This window comes from Barbatula barbatula, assembly GCF_947034865.1.
Source record: "Barbatula barbatula genome assembly, chromosome: 24".
NCBI lineage: Eukaryota > Metazoa > Chordata > Actinopteri > Cypriniformes > Nemacheilidae > Barbatula > Barbatula barbatula.
In genome coordinates this window covers 11,443,461-11,463,090 of record NC_136787.1, presented here as the reverse complement: position 1 = coordinate 11,463,090, position 19,630 = coordinate 11,443,461, and the positions used below count along the sequence as shown (strand labels likewise).

General features: G+C 40.1%; 1 protein-coding gene across 1 annotated transcript in view; it reads left to right on the top strand.

Annotated features, from left to right (window-relative positions):
• fat3b (FAT atypical cadherin 3b) overlaps positions 1-19,630 on the top strand; it is a gene marked incomplete at both ends in the record, with an annotated part of 45,374 nt that overhangs the window by 13,767 nt on the left and 11,977 nt on the right. Inside the window, 17 exons of the mRNA XM_079447892.1 lie at positions 750-811; positions 3,055-3,369; positions 3,993-4,203; positions 4,871-4,942; positions 5,459-5,595; positions 5,971-6,246; positions 7,893-8,103; positions 8,319-12,413; positions 12,931-13,127; positions 13,298-13,451; positions 14,079-14,312; positions 14,943-15,335; positions 16,891-17,105; positions 17,364-17,501; positions 17,816-17,959; positions 18,430-18,627; positions 18,757-19,034. Coding sequence (XP_079304018.1) covers positions 750-811; positions 3,055-3,369; positions 3,993-4,203; positions 4,871-4,942; positions 5,459-5,595; positions 5,971-6,246; positions 7,893-8,103; positions 8,319-12,413; positions 12,931-13,127; positions 13,298-13,451; positions 14,079-14,312; positions 14,943-15,335; positions 16,891-17,105; positions 17,364-17,501; positions 17,816-17,959; positions 18,430-18,627; positions 18,757-19,034 — 7,330 coding nt within the window. The remainder of the gene's footprint in view (positions 1-749; positions 812-3,054; positions 3,370-3,992; positions 4,204-4,870; positions 4,943-5,458; positions 5,596-5,970; positions 6,247-7,892; positions 8,104-8,318; positions 12,414-12,930; positions 13,128-13,297; positions 13,452-14,078; positions 14,313-14,942; positions 15,336-16,890; positions 17,106-17,363; positions 17,502-17,815; positions 17,960-18,429; positions 18,628-18,756; positions 19,035-19,630) is intronic.

Genomic DNA, 19,630 nt, shown 5'->3' with positions numbered 1-19,630 from the left:
AGGTCGTATAGGCTTCGTATTTTAAGCCCAGGCAGAGAACCGCCGAAGCAAACAAATATTAATCAAGTCACTTCTTGCAGCCGCTAAACAATCATGTCAGGGTTGCCGCATCAGCAAATACAGAAATATTACTGATCATAACGTAAGGAACGTGGAACACACATGCCTGTTTTAGCTACGTTAAATATTGGATTTGACAGTTTGACTAATACATAATAGGCTATTTCATATGCCCTATACAAGGTTTTTGGACCACCTTCTGGGCCGTTCTTAGTTTTAGACTAGTCCACTACACGGTTACAAAACTTTCATTTAAACGACTGTCAAATTTGTCGTAGTGCACATCCCTAATTTATTTGGACACGTATACCAAGCTTGTGAAATTGTTTTTATTTAGCTAACTTTCTTTTGGATGTCAAGTTTAAACTAGTGAACTTGTGTTTTGGAATTGTTGCGGTTTTTCGAAATAATTCACTAAACTTGTAAATAATTATTTTGTTATTTTGTTTTACAGGGTTAGGAAATAATTGTTTAAATTGAGCCTGATTCCTTGCACAGTGCATACAGTTGCATACAGTTTTTTAAGTAATTCAGCAATTTGACCATAGTATCGGATTGGTACTCGGTTTCGGCAAATGCTGCTCAGGTATCGGAATCAGTATCGGAAGCAAAAATGGTGGATCTGAGCATCGCTAGATTTTTGTCATGTGAGTTGACTCCTTATTGCATTTTGTTATTTGTCTTTGTAGGGCTTATCACCACCACGTCTAGGAAGCTGGACAGAGAGCAACAAGCTGAGCACTTCCTTGAGGTACTTGCATTTTTATCTGAGTGATTGATATTAGTTCACCCCAAAATAACATATTTTTAATAATTTTGTTATTATTCAGCCTTGTGACGTTTTGAGCCGGTATGTTTTGGTTTGTTCTGTGGAATACGGAAGGAGAAGCTGCATTAAACGCAGCTATAGATGTGTTTTTATAAAAGTTGGTCAAACCACTGTGTCTTCTGAAGCCTCACTTTAACTTTGTATGATGACCAAACTGATATGTAGATCTTTTGTTTTTGAAAATATTCCCCTTTGTAATGCTTTTCTACAAAATCTGTGCCTGGTTTAAATACACCACACACAAAAAACAGTGGCAGCATTCAAGTGTGGTGTGTTTATTGTGTCCTTTTTAGAGCTTAGTCAGTGTGAGTTGTTTTTGGGACAATGTAAGCACTATTACATTTTTTTCTTTGTGCTTTCCACAGCAAAAAGTTAAAAAATTATGTAACGGTGACAAGTGCTGATGTTATGAAATACTGAAATGGGAATGACTACACTTCAACAGCCCGAAGCATTTTTTTGATCACATCATATTTAATAAGCTTCTACTTCTTCGTCTATCGATAACAAATAAAATGAATAACTACAGAATCCTTACTTGTCAGAGGTTCCAATGTGCATTTTATTATTTTTATCATTATAATATTTTTTATATTGAACAATATTTCTAACGTTGAATATAAATAATGCATAGACCTACTCAGGTGACATAAAAAATTCTAGTTCAATGCCGGTCTAGAAGAACTACCTGTTCTAGTTACATAAACGTTTAAACAAAATATATACAACACAATATTTACAAAAATTGAAAATCATTTTGAAATGGTAAATTTTAAAGCGGCTGTATGTAAGATAAAAAATACAAATAAAAAAACTGAAACTGAACCTGAAACTGGAAGTTCTTCTGGACCAGTGTCTATATGTAGCAAATTGGTCTATAGCAAGTATAGCTAAATTGTGTTAATGTCATTGGTTTGTTTTTTAACATATACTGCCAATACATTTTTGCACAATGCACTGTAAGTCACTTTGGGTAAAACCGTCTGCCAAATGCATTAATGTCAAAATAGCTGTCGTACATCAGTATGCGCATTAAAAGAGACAAAAATGATAAAGCCATAGCAAAGCGCTCTTTAACTTCACAACACGTGCAGATGCGCAAATTTTCACATAGCCTGATGAGCAGCCCTTAAATGACCGATTGGTCGATGACAGCGGTACAGTAGAGCTGATCAATAACATGGGTGTGCCTCCCCCTGACTGCCCTACATGCACATGTTGGAATGAAAGCCATTGATTTTGTGCTCACTAAGTGATGATTCACTTTACAGAGAGCTTCCAGTATCAAAGTTCACATCTTACAAACTACTGCCTCGAGGAGCGTCCTTTGAGAGCGGCCCCAACATCAGAGTCCTCCAGTGCACCAGCACGGTGACGGTCGAGCGCCCTATTAAAGATTTAGTCCGTTGAGGCTTTCAAGATCCGCTGCCTGTGACTGTGCAGTGGTTTAATGGCCCCTGGTCCCTTTTTGTGGTCACTCTCTGATCAGTGACATCTGCTCTCACCGGACATCATTTTTGGTAGTCAGATGAGTTTGCTCATGGGCTTCTTTTTGGTCGAATAGGCGTATTGATGTATTTGTTTGTTCATTTATTTTAAAGAAGCGACAACATTTTATATTATGTGAAATGTTTTTTCACAGGGTTGCAGAGAGTCACATAAAAGGCGCTGTTCAGATAATTTAGTTTCTCGTTTACACTGAGCTACATACCTCAGACTCATCCGCCGAGACTATTACATCATTCACGGAACAACTGAGACTCATCACGTCTACGTGCACTTAACCAGATCGCAATAAATAAAAGCGCTTCCTATTTCATCCATTCCAACTGTCCCTTTTCATCTAGTTTAAGCATTCCTCAGAAATCTTTTGCTTCTGATTTACTCTTAAAACTTGGCAGTGTGATGTACTACACATACACTGTAGTTCTTATTCAAGAAAGTGCTTACTTTACGTTATGTTTCTCATTTGTGCGTTGCTTGGAATCCAGCGCCTGATAAATGACTCAATGTTAATGTAATGTAAGTGTGATCACTAAAAGCCTGTCTTTGAATAAGCTGCGTGATCTGAGGTATCATTCATGCAAGAAGCGTAAACTGTGCCAGTCACACACAAAAGTCTTATACTTCATAATCGTTGTCTATATGTATGTGTGCGTTTCTAGGTTACTGTTATGGACGGAGGTGGTATCTTCAGGCAGTCCACTGTTTGGGTGATTGTTCACGTCCAAGACGAGAATGACAATAAACCTGAATTCTCAGACTCCGTATACCGGATCAGCCTTCCGGAGCGGGACCGGAACAAACGCGGCGACCCTGTATACAGAGTGTTTGCCTACGATCGCGATGAAGGGTCCAATGCGGATCTCGCTTACAGCATTGTGGATGGAAATGATGATGGCAAATTCTTTATTGATGCCAAGACAGGCATGGTGTCGTCCAGGAAGATGGTCACCGCTGGCGGTTATGATATTCTTATGGTAACAGACTGTCCAATAGATGCAAAAAACTAATCACTTGGGGTCTTAAGAACAGCTTGTGGAGGGCAACTGTCCTGCACACTGTAAAACATGTTTGACATGACTTTTATTTTCATTAAAAAATGAAAGTTCTGTCGTAATTTCAAACCTATTTGACACAAAAGAAGATATTTTGAAGTACGTTGGTAATTGCATGGTGCCGGCAGCCATTCACTTCTTTTATATGGACACAAAACCAATGCAAGTGAATGGGTGACGGCACACAACATTTTTCGAAATATATTTTTTTGTGTTCTGGAGAAGAAAGAAAGTCATACAGGTTTGAATGTATCCCTTTAAGTATCTGAGTCTAGTCAACCAAATATTCTTGTGTAGGCTAATATTATTCAGTATGCACAAAATTATTAATTTACTCCTACCAAAGCGTATTTGTTCGAGTTACTTTATTGTCTTAATTCGGAGAACCTTTTGAAGTTGGACTTTTTGTTGTAGCTAAACTTTGTGACATTGACCCTCGAGGAGCTGGATTGGAAACCCCTGCCTTACTACACACTAAGGTTATTTTCATGTACAATGTTAGCAACATAACATATATTTTTTCATATGCTCTCTTTCCTGCCCAGATAAAAGCAGTTGACAATGGCACCCCCCAGAAGTGGTCGACAGCACGTTTGCATGTTGAATGGATTCGAAAGCCCTTGCCTTCGCCACGGGCTCTGAGATTCACTGCCCCAGTTTACAACTTCACAGTGCCGGAAAACGGCAAAGTGTACGAGTCAGTTGGAGTGGTTCCCGTTCGGCAAACAGAAACTCCTTTGTGGTTTGATATCATTGGTGAGCATCAATAAAATGTTATTTCCATTGGATACTTTTACCCCGAAGAATCTCACATTGCATTCTGGGTATACTTTTTAATTCGGTTTGCATGTTGATATGGACCCATGAGCTTGCCATTCTCTGACTAATCTATCACCAAATCTATCAATATTACTATAATTTAATATCATATTTCTCTTTCAATTAAAATGCATTGTTTTATTGGACACTATGGGTGTAGGGTTGAAATGCACCTGATACAGTAAATAAATATAAATGTAATATCCAGTGATCGTATTTTCTAAGATGTTCTGACAACTGATTTACTCCAATACTCGCCTATTCAAGTTATGCAGCAGATGATTTATGAGTCAAATAAATGTGCAGATTTTTCACATCAGTTTTATAAACAAACTTGTGCTTTTCTTTGTGCTATCTATACTCCACTTCAAACACATTATGAATCCATTTACAATAAATTTCTGTCAGTTATGTCACATGAGGTATCGTTCTTTGGTATCTGTGCATCCCTAATTGAATATTTCCCAAAAATCTAAAATGAATAAACACAAGTTTTTGTTTTCTTTGAATGTGTCTATTCCTTGGGCTCAATATGAGCTCTTAAATTTCATTATGTAATTGTTTCCTTTTTCCTCTACGTTCATCCGGATCGTTCTCCATAAAGGTGGAAGAACGTCGCGCGAGATGTTTTATATCCCACAGAGCTCCTGTGTTGGAAACTGTTCGTCTGACACTGGTAAGTTCACTGTCTGTCAGTATTTTGTATTTTTTGTGGCAACGCGAAGAGTCGGCTTTTTTATCAGATACTTCTATATACTCGTTTTAAGAACCCCATTTGCTGCAGGGCAAACGTGAAATCCTCAATCCTGCAAACGCTTTTGAGCGCTGAGATACCTTCAGGAGTGTGGGTCTTCTGATCTCGACTAAGTGCGGTGGAAATTGGGTGGAATTGGAACAGATGCATGCAATGAATACTAAAAATGCTCTGCAAGTTTGCCCTTATCCTTCAGAATGGACCTGAATTAATGATTTGCGAATCTGCCGTGAAGAGGCTCAAACCTGACACAGATGTTTGTGGGAGTCAAAGATAAGAGACCCGAGGCTGATGGGAAAGATCCCAACATAAACTGTTGATGTCTCTAAAGCTGTGAAACTTTGATGAATCACAGTAGAACGTGAAATATTCTCTTGTAGAAAGGCCAAATCGCTTGACAGGCCAAATTCATGCTAACTATCTTTTTTGGTGTTATAGGTCACTATGATAGCCCTTTTGATATTCAGAGAGGGATGGGGGCTATTGTAATAGCCAGACCTTTGGATGCCGAGACGCAGTCCCTATACAACATGACAGTACAGGTTTCAGATGGGACAAACACAGCAACCACACAGGTATCATCAGTTGAAGCTCTTTCCCTAACAGATGTTATAAGACTGCAGAGTGTGCAGGAGCCTTTTCTCTCTTGAATATTCTTGGCAGCTGTGCCTGAAATATCCAAGGGGGAAATGGCATATCTCTGGATTTGAAGCAGTCTGCCAACCCTTATCTAATTTTACCAACATATGTTTGTTATACAAACTGGATATCTGTATAATCTAGCACTAAATGTGTCTTCGAGTCCTTATTAATTAATTGTCCTAGAAACCCACATTGTATTGTCGCTTCGACCAATACTAGCGTTTTGACAGTGCATGCTGACACATTGTATTTCTCACACATAAAATACTTAATCTGACTGTGCAAAACTAAACTCCCCTTATCTCCAGATTTATATAAAGGTTTTGGACAGCAATGACAACGCTCCCGTGTTCTCCGAGCGTCTATATCAAGTCTCCGTGTCTGAGGATACGCCTGCCGACACTGAGGTCATGCGAGTCCGTGCAAAAGACACGGATGAACGAGCAAAGCTGAGCTACTCTATCCATAGCAGCGTGGATCCGGCAAGCATGCGGATGTTTAGGATCAATCCGGGCACTGGCATTTTGTACACCGCAGATCGACTGGACTATGAGACACACGCTCAGCACATCCTCACCGTCATGGTGAGAAACGGCACACATTTATCAAGTCTAGTGGTTTCAGTGTCATTCCAGTGTGTGTACTGAAGTTAAGTGCAGGAAGATTTATAATACATAATGTTTTACAAGATGTATAGAAACAAAAGTTAAAAAGTCATTTAGTAATAGACGCGGGTGATATAGTGTGTGTTTGAGAAACAATATATACAAAAATATATAGACTAATAATGTAAAATTCCTAATTATGCGCAAGGATAGGTGATTTTGCGTATGATGCAACGTTGTGTCGATGTTGATACAGTACAGATAAGATACACAGATTGACCCATCAAAATATCCTCTGAGCAAATTATGAAAAATATTTCTGTCAGTTTAAAGAGAAAGAGCAACGTGAATATAAGTACGTTTGTTTCATGCATCTGTACTCAGGGTGTAATACGTTGATAGATTAGTAAAATGGAAGGGATGGAAATGAGATCTCTTCATCTCTGACGTTTCTCCCTGACTGCATCAATAAGATGAAATGAAGAGCAAGTTTTATGCTTCCTAATTTTGGCCTCCTGAGAGAAAGACCCCAGTAATCTCACATGTCTCCTCTGGAGTTTAAGAAGATCGCAACAATGTTACAAACTCTGCCAAGAGAATTAATTGGATTGTGAAAAATGGGTCTTGCATGTCAATATGAAGCCGGGAAGGGTTGAAAGGGGAGGGGTCGAAAATTGAGATGAATTGGCAAACGTCAGCTAAAAAAAGAAAAGTCGTTCGGAGGCGGAGCGAGATAATACTTTTGATTAAAGATTGCCAAGACAAACATAATTTTTGATATTACATGCACCTATGAATCATGCACGAAAAGATCGGGCACATGCATAAAGTAAATAAGGTCATTTTTTGTTTTATGTTGGCTTGAAATAAAACTTGAATTAAGAAACTCAGTAAGTCACTTCAGCTGTGAAAGAGCAAACTCCCAGAAGCAATAAACATACCTCTGGACAGTTTCATGAGTGAGACAAATAAGATTGTCGTTAGCGCAACTGTGTTAACACTATAGAAAATAATTTTGTGTAAGATGTAAACAAAGTTCTTTATTGTTTATAGGTAATTAACTATAACTAATTTACTAATGTTGACAGATTTGAAAACTGTAATGCACCATAACTAATGTAGTTAAAGGGATATTCCACCCAAAAATGAAAATTCTGTCATGAATTACTCACCCTCTAGTTGTCCCAAACCTGTATAGATTTCTTTGTATGGTTGAAAACAAGGAGAGATATTTGGAAGAATGTTAGCAACTGATAGTTCTGGGGCATCATTACCTGGTAGTCAAAGGTGCCCTTGAGCTGTTTGCTTTTCTAAATCCTTCCAAATATCTCCTTTTGTGTTTAACAGAAAGGGAAAGAAAATACTACTTTGTTAGTCAGTGGTGCCCCAGAACTGTCAGTTGCTAACATTCTTTAATAAATGTTAACAAATTGAAACTTATTGTGAAGTCTTACAGATTTTTTAAATTTGTTTAACTGTTTCTTTATATATGCCTACTTTCCTCCTTTTTTCAATCTTTTTTCACAATTTGCTTGATTCCTAGCAGATCTTTTCCATCCCGAGACTTGCCATGCTTTTACTTTTTTCTTCAGGCCTGTCGCTTTCTCTCTTCTCCTATTTTGTAGGTGAAAGATCAGGAATATCCCTATTACAGAGACTTGACACGAATTATTGTGGTTTTGGAGGATGCCAATGACCAGTCTCCCGTCTTCACTCGCACCGTTTATGATGGTACAGTGTTTGAATCGGCATCTCTTGGAACAACAGCTTTACAGGTGATGGCATTAGACCGAGACTCGGGCAGAAACAGAGAGATTGTTTACTCAGTTGATGCAGGTAAACATTGTATGCTTTTAAGTGTATTACAGTCCAATGTACTAACATTTCCATCACTCAGCTTTTTTCAATAAATCTTGTTTTTGCTTCAGAGTACAATGCATTAGTTTATTCTCTTTAAATGTCATCCATCTTAAGATTTATTTATTTGTTACCTTAAATGCCCTTTTTATTCACAAACTGAGAAACTGATGTAATTTATTTTCTGTGTCTAGGCAACACAGGAGGCTTTTTTGGAATAGATCCACTATCCGGCATCATCTCCGTGGCCAGAGAGCTTGACCTCACAACTGTCGGCTTCTATACCCTCACTGTAAGAGCCACAGATGGAGGTACTCCATCGTTAAGTAGCACCACCTCTGCGAGGATCTCCATCTCAATGTCGGATTTCTCCAGCCCAAAGTTTGCCCAGCGGGAGTACCAGGCTGAGATCAGAGAAAACGTGCCTGTCGGAACTTTCGTCATAATGATTTGCGCGATTAGCCGATCCATGCTAATTTATGACATTGCACGAGGGAATGATGAGAAGAGGTTTAAAGTGAATCGTTACACTGGTGTCATCACGACACAAAGAGATTTTGACTTTGAGATGACCTCTTCCTACATGCTGGACGTTCAGGCTGTCAATATGGCTGGGGTTTCATCCAGTGTCAATGTTAGCATTCAGGTGATGGATGAAAACGATAATCCTCCGGTTTTGCAGATGCTTACATATACAGGGACTATTAGTGAAGCAGCGCCCATTAATAGTGTGGTTATGAGTGAAGATGGCAAGCCGTTGGTAATTAAAGCAACTGATGCTGATAAGAATCAAAACGCCCTTCTGGTTTTCCAGATTGTGGAAGACACGTCTAGATTCATATTTACTGTGGATTCAGGAACGGGTTCTGTCAGAACCATTGCTAATCTAGACTATGAAAAATGTAGTGTTTTTTATTTTTCTGTTAACGTCAGGGACAGCGGTAAACCTCAGCTAACAGCACAGAAGCCAGCCAAAGTCTTAATCAAGATTGTGAACATCAATGACTCTCCCCCACAGTTCTCACAAGAAGCTTATGAAACTATCGTGCTTCTTCCAACATACATTGGGGTTGAGGCTTTGAGAGTAGAGGCCATCGATCCAGACATGACCACTAATCTGATATATTCCTTAGCTGATGGCAACCTGGAGCTCTTTGCAATGGATCCTTCTTCAGGCGTTGTTACAGTCAAGAACAATAAATTGTCTAAAGATCGCTATCGTTTCAATATTAAAGTATCAGATGGCCGTTATTTCTGCACAGCGCTTGTTACAGTGTTGGTCAAGGAGGCTATGGACAGCGGTCTCCTTTTTAGTCCGTCTTTGTACTATTCTTCTGTATGGGAGAATAGTGTGAATATTACTACGGTTAGTATCATAAATGCTGTAGGAAACCGGCTAAATGAGCCTGTAAAGTACACTCTTTTGAATGCAGGGACACGCTTTACAATACAGCCTACCTCAGGGGTCATTCAAACGACAGGGGTCCCTTTTGATCGAGAGCAACAGGAATTGTATGAGCTGGTGGTGGAGGCAAGCAGAGAATATGATCAGCTGCGAGTTGCCAGAGTAACCGTGACTGTAGAGATTGAGGACGTAAATGACAACGCCCCTGATTTTGTAGGCCTGCCGTATTATGCCGCCGTGCAGATTGATGCCGAGCCCGGGTCATCCATTTTCAGAGTTTCTGCGACAGATTTGGACAAAGGAATAAATGGAGCCCTGTATTATGAGCTAAGGGAGGAACACCCGCACTTTGAAGTGAACATGCTCACCGGAGAGCTCACACTTAAAAGAGGATTTGATGGAAATGTGTCCAATGTTGAATACCCGTTGGTCGTCTTTGCACGTGACAGAGGTTATTCCTCCCTCTTCACAGCTGTTGAGCTTCCTGTTAGAGTTGTGAACAAGGCCATGCCTGTGTTTGATAAACTGTTTTATGGGATATCAGTAAGAGAGGATATTGCAGTGCCCACTCCCATTTTAAATATCAATGCCACCAGCCCACAGGGTCAAAATATCATATACACAATTCTGGACGGAGACACCTCCGTTCAGTTTGACATTGGTTTTGACAGCGGTGTGATTAGTGTTATTTATAATTTAGACTATGAGACCACACAGTACTACAGGTTTACTGTCAGATCCGTAGACACTCTCACAGGAGCCAGATCTGAAGTAGATGTGGACATAATGGTGGTGGACGTAAATGACAACGCCCCTGTATTTCGAAAGGCCTCATACACAGCAACTTTGGCAGAAAACTCAATGCTTGGGACCACAGTCACACAGATCTTGGCGACGGATCTAGACTCTGAAAATAACAATGTGATTACATATCAGATCCTATCGGATGCTTCTAACAGCACAGACTACTTTCAAATTGACAGCATTAGTGGACTAGTGTCAACAGCTCGTCTTTTAGACTATGAACTTTTTCAGTGCCACAGCTTTAAAGTTAGGGCCACAGATAACGGTTTGCCACCCCAGAGCGCTGAGGTCACAGTTACTGTCTTGTTGAATGACGTCAATGACAATCCACCGTCCTTCAGTCAACCTCTGTACGAAGCTTTTGTTAGTGAACTAGCCCCCAAAGGGCACATCGTGACATGTGTCCAAGCTTCCGATCCAGATAGTTCTGACGCTGAGAGGTTGAGGTATAGCATACTCTCCGGGGATGAGAAAATGAACTTCATCATGGACTCCCAGACAGGCATCATCTCCTTGTCAATCCAGCGCAGACAGGGCATGCGATCAGCGTACACCCTTAACGTGTCTGTATCTGATGGGGTGTTTACCAGCACCGCACAAGTGAACGTTAGAGTCTTGGGGACCAACCTTTACAGCCCTGTCTTTAGCCAACGGTTTTATTTGGCAGAGGTCCATGAGAATGCCCCTGCAGGGACCAAAGTCATACAGGTTTGTGCCACAGATGAGGACTCTGGGATTTTTGGCCAGATCGTGTACTCGTTTATTAACGACCTTGGAAAGACTCAGTTTAACATTGGGGCTGATGGCCTCATCACCACGGCTCAGAAACTAGACAGGGAGAATCCCATAAACAAAGACATTGTGCTAACAATAATGGCACTTGATGGAGGAGGAAGAGTGTCCTTCTGCACTGTTCGAGTAATTTTGACTGATGAAAATGATAATGCACCACGTTTTAGGGCTGTGGAGTACAGAGTTAGCATCAAGGCTAATGTGCCTATGGGATCATTGCTAACTCAAATCCAGGCTCAGGACCCAGACGCCGGTGACAATGGTAGAGTCAGCTACTCTTTGTACAGTGAGGCAAGACTACCTTTAGTGGATGTGTTGGAGATTGAACCTGACAGCGGCTGGATGGTCACGAAGGGAAGCATGGCTCATCTACGAGGAACGATGCTATCTTTTTTTGTCAAAGCTACTGATGGAGGGACCCCGGCCAAACATTCCCTTGTGTCTGCTTTTATCCATGTGCTACCACCTGATGCTACTGTGCCCATCTTCAGCCAGCCCCAGTACTCTTACACAGTCCCGGAAGACACACCTGTAGGAACAGCCTTGGGATCGGTGTACCTAAGTCCTGGTCAGACTGGCTTTTTTTCTGTGGTCAGTGGAGAAACCGGCGAGAGTAACCAGGGTGGAACATTTTTGGTGGAGAGTGAAAGTGGGCTACTACGACTTGTCCACCCCTTGGACTATGAACTCATCAACATCTACCGCTTCAAAGTTTCAGCCACCATGAGGCAAGCGCTGGTTGAGTCCATGTCTGTAGTAGACGTTGAAGTAAAAGTTCTTGATGTAAATGACAACAAACCAGCATTTGAAACCAGTTCTTATGTCGCCATGGTAATGGAGGGCATGCCAAGGGGGACTCGGGTTATCCAGGTGCGGGCGCTTGATCCCGATTGGGGTGCCAATGGACAGGTTATGTACAGGCTCGGCCCAACCCTAAACCAAGAGCTGGAAAAAACTAGTGCATCTCAATCTGTCTCTGGTGCCATGTTTGTTATTGACAGCAAAACGGGTTGGATCACCACTCTTGGTGATCTGGACCATGAAATGTGTCCATCTTACACATTCAGCGTTGTGGCCTCGGATCTAGGTGAGAGTATTTCGCTTTCCTCCACAGCTGTGGTAACTGTTGCAATAGCAGACGTCAACGACAACCCCCCCACCTTCGAGAGGGAACACTACAGGGGTGCTGTGAGAGAGAGCGATCCGCTGGGAGAGGTGGTGTCGGTGTTAAGTACCCGTGATGGGGACAGTTCCGATCAGAATCGGCTTGTCAGCTTCCATATAACAGGTATGTATTAAAGTGGGCCACTGGAGGATGATTTATGGCTTGTGGAGGCGCTCTGGGAAAGATAATCACATTGAAAGGGTTTAATTTAATGAACTAAGCGTGCAAAAGCTATATGAGTAAGGAGCCATCTGCTTTATGTGTCACATTACTTTGTTAAAAGGCCATCTAGGGATGCGAGCAGATTGAGCACATTGTTCGAATTAAACTCAGTTTCAAGTGCCAGTAACTTGGCATACTTTTTTGTCCCTGAGTGTAGGCTAGTTCAATAAGCACACTTCGTCTCTGCGATATTTTTAAGCGTGTTACCATACATCTTAATTTATGTTCTATTTGAACCGGTTTGTAAAATGTTCGATGTTTGTTTGACTCAAAGCACAGCACAACAACATTTTAAATAACTATTACTTAGCACAGCAATGCATTCTGAGAGTTTTTGGTCTCTTTGCCAGGGATCACAGCGGGATAAAAAAATTGTTCTCTCATTTATCTGAGTTTTGTGGCAATCATTTTAACTCAGGAGGAAACCCCAAGGGAGTGTTTGGTCTTGCTCCCGTTCAGGGGGAGTGGAAGGTCTTCGTCAAGCGGCCCTTGGACAGAGAGGAGCAGGATCGATATCTGCTCAATATCACAGCAAATGACGGCCTGTTTGTAACCCGCATAGGCGTTGAGGTCACTGTCATGGATGCCAATGACAACAGCCCCATCTGCAATCAGGTCTGTGCGATTGATTTCAGGCTGGCATTTGTCATCTCGTAAAACTTAACTAAATTAATAGCTACAATGTTTCACACTTTGCATGCTGATAGGAAAGCCAAAAACTTTTTATTAAGAATTCAGTTGTTTTTATATAATTGCAATGAATGTTTGTCATGTGTGTGTTGCAGGCTCGGTATGAAGCTTCATTTCCGGAGGATGTGGCTGTTAATACAGCGATTTTGGTGGTGGGAGCGAGAGATCTGGATACTGGTGTCAATGCAGAAATTCAGTACTCTCTGTTTGGCATTGGTGTGGAAGACTTTTACATGGATGCAAATACAGGTATTTTTACATAAATGTTAAATTTCTTTGGCATTTTAAACAGGCTTGACACTTTTTTAAATGCATTCTGTCTGCCTTCATTGATTTACAGGAATTCAAATATAATTTTAATATTATCCCAGAATGACTTGAGAAGTGTATCTTTTGATAAATGACTTGGTGATCTGGCATTTTCATGAACGTTTTAGGGGATAGTTCACCAAATTATTTTTATTTTGTCATCATTCTTTCAACCTCATGTTAAAATCAGTTTTTTTCTTCAGTGTTACTCAAAAGAAGAAATTTTGAGAAATGTCTCAGTGGTTATGTTTCCATACAATGGAAGTCAATATGGGGCCAATGTTATTTGGTTTACATCGTTCTTTAAAATATCTTCTTCTGTGTTCTGCAAAAGAAAGTAGTTCGTACATGTTTAGAATGACATGAACGTGAGTAAATGATGCAAGCATTTTAATTTTTGGGTGGAATACCTTGATTGGGTTCATTGAATAAAACATTTATTAAACAAAAATATTTAGCATCGTCATTTATTTATATCACTGAAAATTGTCCTTTCAAATCTCTGAACCAAGGTTTTGATATCCAGCATGTGTGGTTTTTGCATTTCTTTGTCTCTGTTTGTTAAAGGTGAACTGAAGACCGCCTCTCTACTGGACCGTGAAAGAATTGCAGGTTATAAGCTGATTGCCCAGGCTACGGATGGAGGAGGGCTATTCTGTCGCTCTGAAATCTCTCTGACCATTCTGGATGTTAATGATAATGCACCATCATTTGCCTTCATACGCTTCATGGCGAGTGTATTTGAGAGTGCGGCACCCAAGGCCTTACTCACCCGCCTTCAAGCTAATGATCAAGATGAAGGTATTTCAGACAATAGTTCATACACTTTTTCCAATCTGAATGAAGTCCTTGAATATCTTACAAGATCAAAGAAATTCTTGTTTTTAGATTTTTTCACGGTTGTCATTGTATGATGAAAGACTGTTATGTTTTTATATTTTGCAAAGGGCATTAAAAATATGTGTACACCCAAACCTTACATAAGAATGTCTAAATTTAATTTCATCAGATGACAAATATGAATTTATTTTTAAGAGCAATGACACGCACGTCAAGATAATCATTTTGTATAAATACATTTGTAGACTTTTATATCATGCTCTGCCAGATGCCAATAATAGATAGATAAAACTCATTTATTCACCCTCATGTTACTCAAAACCTGTATATGACTGTGAAACACAAAAGAAGATATTTTGTAAAATGTTTTTGTCCATACAATGGAAGTCAATGGGGGCCAGTGTTGTTTGTATACCAACATTCTTCAAAATATCAGATTTTGTGTTAAGCATTAGAAAGAAAGTCATACAGTTTTGGAATAACATGAGTGCGTGTAAATTTCTCTTAAAGCAAGAGACTTAAGTGTTCAGATACTTTTTGAGGCTACTGCAATTCCTCAATATTTATTAAGCACTTTTTGTCCTCTTTTAGGTCTTAACAGGAAGATTGTGTACTCGCTTGTGGACTCTGCCGGTGGCATGTTCTCCATTGACCCGTCCTCTGGTGTTGTGATCCTGGAAAGGTCTCTGGACAGAGAGGTGCAAGACTCGTATCAGATTAGAATCAATGCGACTGACCTAGCAGGAGCCTCTGGCTCGCTCTCTACCCAAGTGGACCTCGCCATCATGGTGCTGGATGTGAACGACAACCCACCAGTGTTTCAGAAACAAGATTACGCTGTCACGGTGCCTGAAGATGTTGCTGTAGGAACAGAAGTTCTGCGTGTCTTTGCCACAAGTCAAGACATTGGAGCGAATGCAGAAATCTACTATAGATTCTTGTCTGGAAATGAACTGGGGAAGTTTTCTATTAATGACTCTACAGGTATGGTCGTGGGACTTGTTTTCTGTTTATTAAATAATAATTTTGGAGTTGGGTTCTGGTGTGATAGTTTTGCACACTCCATATTGGATTTGAAATGAAATATTTGGTTGTCACAGAACCGAAAACTTCTTCAAGAGATTACTTGGAAATGAAACAGACCAAGGCTTATTTTCAGGTCATTCTTTATTTCATTACATCATGAATCATTAAAAAAGTTAGAACTCTATTGAATGCTGACAGGATGGTATAATTTGACAAATTGTGCAAGTTGAAGCCGCATAAAACAAGTGCAGCGATCGGTAAAATGTAGTTATGAATGCTCCATAACACTAATGACGGTGCTCACACACAGAACACATGAGTGAGATTATTGAACGTCAGAGAGACCTTTGTCTTAAAAAGATGTGCCCAGTCAATGGAAACACTATTAAGCATCTGAACATTTCTTTTTATTTCAACATTTCATTTTTGTTTTATCCCTTCCCTCGGATTCCGTCTTGACAAAAGATTAAGTGCTTTAGTTTAATCCTCTACTTGAAATAATTAAAGGGATAGTGCACCCAAACGCGAAATCTTCTTTTTTTGTAAGGATTTTTTTCATACAAATTGAGATACTTGACACTATTATATCCATGCTGCTTTTATCTTACAGTGGATGTGAATGATAACTTGGAGCTGTCAAGGTTAAAATGACAAAAACATAATTCAAGTATATGACTCAAGCAATACATTATGTCTAAAGTGTTGTAAAGCACAAGTATTAGATTTGTGTGACGACAGCTATAGTGGAGATTCTGAATAAATTGCAAATTAAATATCTATATTTCTCTATGAAATGCTGGTGGCTTCAGAATACTTGAAATATAGAATGACTTGAAGGGATAGGTCACCCCAAAAAAAATTCTGTCATCATTAACTCACCCTCATGTCATTTCAAACCTTTATGACTTTTTTCTTCGGGCAGAACACAAAATATTTTGATGAAAGTTGGTAACTGAACAGCACTGGCCCCCATTCTCTTCTATTGTGTGGACACAAAACCAAAGTGAATGGGGGCAAGTTATCAATATATTTTTGGGGTGAACTATCCCTTTAAATGACAGTTTACACAAAGACGAAAAATCATTAATTTCCTTACCCCCATCTCGCTCCACTGGTATGACTTTCTTTCTTCTACAGAACACAAATGAAGATATGTTGAAGAATGTTGGTTACCGAACAACCCTGGCCCCCATTGAGTTTCATTCTATGAACACAAATCAAGAGACATTTCCTTCTGGACTTTGTGCTAAACATCGCAATTGTGTTCTGTGGAAAAAAGACTATCACTCACAGGTTCACAATTTCATTTCAGCGAGTCAACGTTTTATAATTTTTCAGTGAAATAATCCTATAAGCCTTTCGACGTCTTGTGCGAGACACCATTCTTATTATTACTACCGCAGTACTTGTTATACGTGATCGAAATATTACAAGGAGCCTTTGTATGTCTAATCATGTATGGCAGTGTCTAATTATTACAAATTAATTGGCTTTGCATCTCATATCATTCCAGGCGTCATCTCTGTGGCAGATGATCTCGACTATGAGCTCTGCAAGGATTTCTACCTTAACGTCGAGGCCTTCGACGGCGGCACGCCTCCCCTGAGAGCCAACGCCGTAGTGACTGTCGAACTCCTGGATGTCAACGACAACTCGCCATCGTTCAGCGAGAACATCTACAACGTCCTGATCAGTGAAGACGCCTCCGTGGGGGAAACCGTCCTGAGGGTGGGGTTCTCTTTCATTAGCGGGGCAGCATCATTGGCTTTGAATTAGCTTCAATTTCACAGCTTGCAATAATTAAGTTTACTGTTCACATAAATCCTCTTAATGAGCTTACAATGGTTTTTCGTTTCCACCGCGTACATCAGCTGTAATATAATTGCTTGCAATTTGCTTTGTAATTCATATCAATTCAGGCAATTTTGCTCTGGAATTACATTCCCCGTTCGGCGTATTCAACTTGTTATGTGTGTTTATTCCCAGCTGTTCGCGGAAGACCTGGACAGTCCTGCGAACGGCCGGATCACTTATTCCATCCTAAAGGGCGACCGTGAAAACCAGTTTTGGATTGACCCCATCAACGGCCTCCTGAAGGTTAACAAGGCTCTGGACAGAGAGATGGTAAGTCTCCGAAATGAGCCTGATTCCTTCGGCTAATGAATCTTGACACCTCTGCTCTCGCCTCCCACTGACGCTCTCCCGGGACATTGCATGATTCTGCTCAATTATTTTCAAATCGGCCATAAAAGCCTCAATTAGGGGATTTAGCGACTCTGTCTATGGGTTCTTAGCGCTTGCAAGCGAGCAGATGGTCGAGGGTTTGCTTTTCGCAGTGGATCACAGAATCTCATTCTTTTTTTAGAGATGTTTATCAAGTGTAGAGTCTCACTGAACTGTTTTAGTTGACATTTATTCTACCGTCTCGCTTGTTTAAGGTCTCGCGCTACTCATTGTCTGTGCAAGCGTTTGACTGCGGCTCACCTGCCAAGTCGACCACTGTGAATGTCAATATCGAGATTGCCGACGTGAATGACAATCCGCCCATCTTCTCTCCTGTTAATGCCTCCGCTGTCATTCAGGTATGTGACTTCATTATTTTCTTCAATGGGGCTGTCACATTAATCTGTGCTACATGTGATTTATGAAGTCAATTCTGTAACCCTGCGTATTAAAGGCAATGTGGCTTATTCCGTCACAGATCTGAACGATACCTCAAATCATGCAGCTTGTTGAAAGGATTTGTGTGGTATTCATTTTAAGTGATTGCTAATGTGATTTTCACCTGGTGGATGATGAATGTTGAATAGGCTTATATGATGTAGACTTATATTATACATTTCAAAGGACTTAAATATCATTAAGACTTGAGGGTGGGCTTTTTTGGTTAGGGCCAGCTGGCATCTCCACATTGCAACGTGAAACATCTTAGCAACCGCAAACTCACCCACAATACGAAAACATATCACCGTCAGGTGCATACCATAACTAAGACACATTTTCTTATGAAAAACTTATTATAATACAATACTTTTTCTGTTTTTCATTGAAGTTGAACAAGGAGGCGGGATGCCTCATCCTCACACTTTCAGTCTCAGATAAGGATTCTTCTAGAAACGGTGCGCCGTTTGAGTTCCGCATTGTGTCTGGAAATGAGGACAATGTCTTCAGTTTGGATCAGAATGGAGAATTAAGATCCAACAGAGTCTTTGGTCCAGACGCAACACGGGAGTATATGCTTGAGATACAGGTAAATAAAACATAAAAATAAGAAAAGTTTTGAAACAATGAACGTTTACTTTTAAGAACTCTCATTTTATAGACATTTCATTGAATTTAGGAATTGTTAGATCTGTATGTTCTCGCTCTTCTCAAAAAGGCACGTGACTCCGGCACACCTCCCCTGTCATCCACGTCCTTCGTCTTTGTACGTGTCATTGGAGACAGCCTCTTTAAACCCGTGGTCTTCCCTCTGGAAATCAACATTGTAATGGCGGCAGATGTGTTTCCTGGTGGGATTATCGGGAAGATCTATGCCACGGACAGAGACGAGAATGATGTTCTGTCTTTTAGTCAGAGGCCGCAAACAAAGAGTCTTTTCAAGATTAACAGGCAGGATGGGAAGATCGTTGCTTTGAATGGCCTGGAACCTGGAAGGTAAACCATATACATTCGTAATTATTCTTAAGTAAATTATTAATGTTTTGCTTATAAGAATAAATCACATGCCTACTTCGTAAATTTTTGTTATTGCAATATATTAGTCGGAAAACAAAAACATGTTTTGTAATAAGAGGGATAATGTACAAGCAGCCGGCTGTTTTCGGGAAATAAGCCCCTAGTATAAATGAATATTATTATAAATGAAATAAGCCAGACCGATCAACAAACACAGACCGAAAGTTTTCTTTCCCGGGCAGGCGTCCAATGAAAACGTCTTTAAAAAAAGACGTATCAAACTTTACATTTTAACATCAAAAATATGCATAAATGAACAGACAATATTCAGTAAATAGTGTGTAAATAGTTGTGTCATGTTAAGTAAGTAAGAGTTCAACATTGACATTTTAGAAGGAGGCTTCTGATAGGTGGGCTATCTGAAGTGGATAGCCCACCTATCATGTTCCCAACTGGTCAAATCAGACTGAATGGATCAAATTGGTGAAAATGGATGAACTAATTACATAGTAACCCACTCGGGCATCACGGCTTTTAGGCCAGTCAGAGTGGAAATGAATTTGAAATTATGTGTA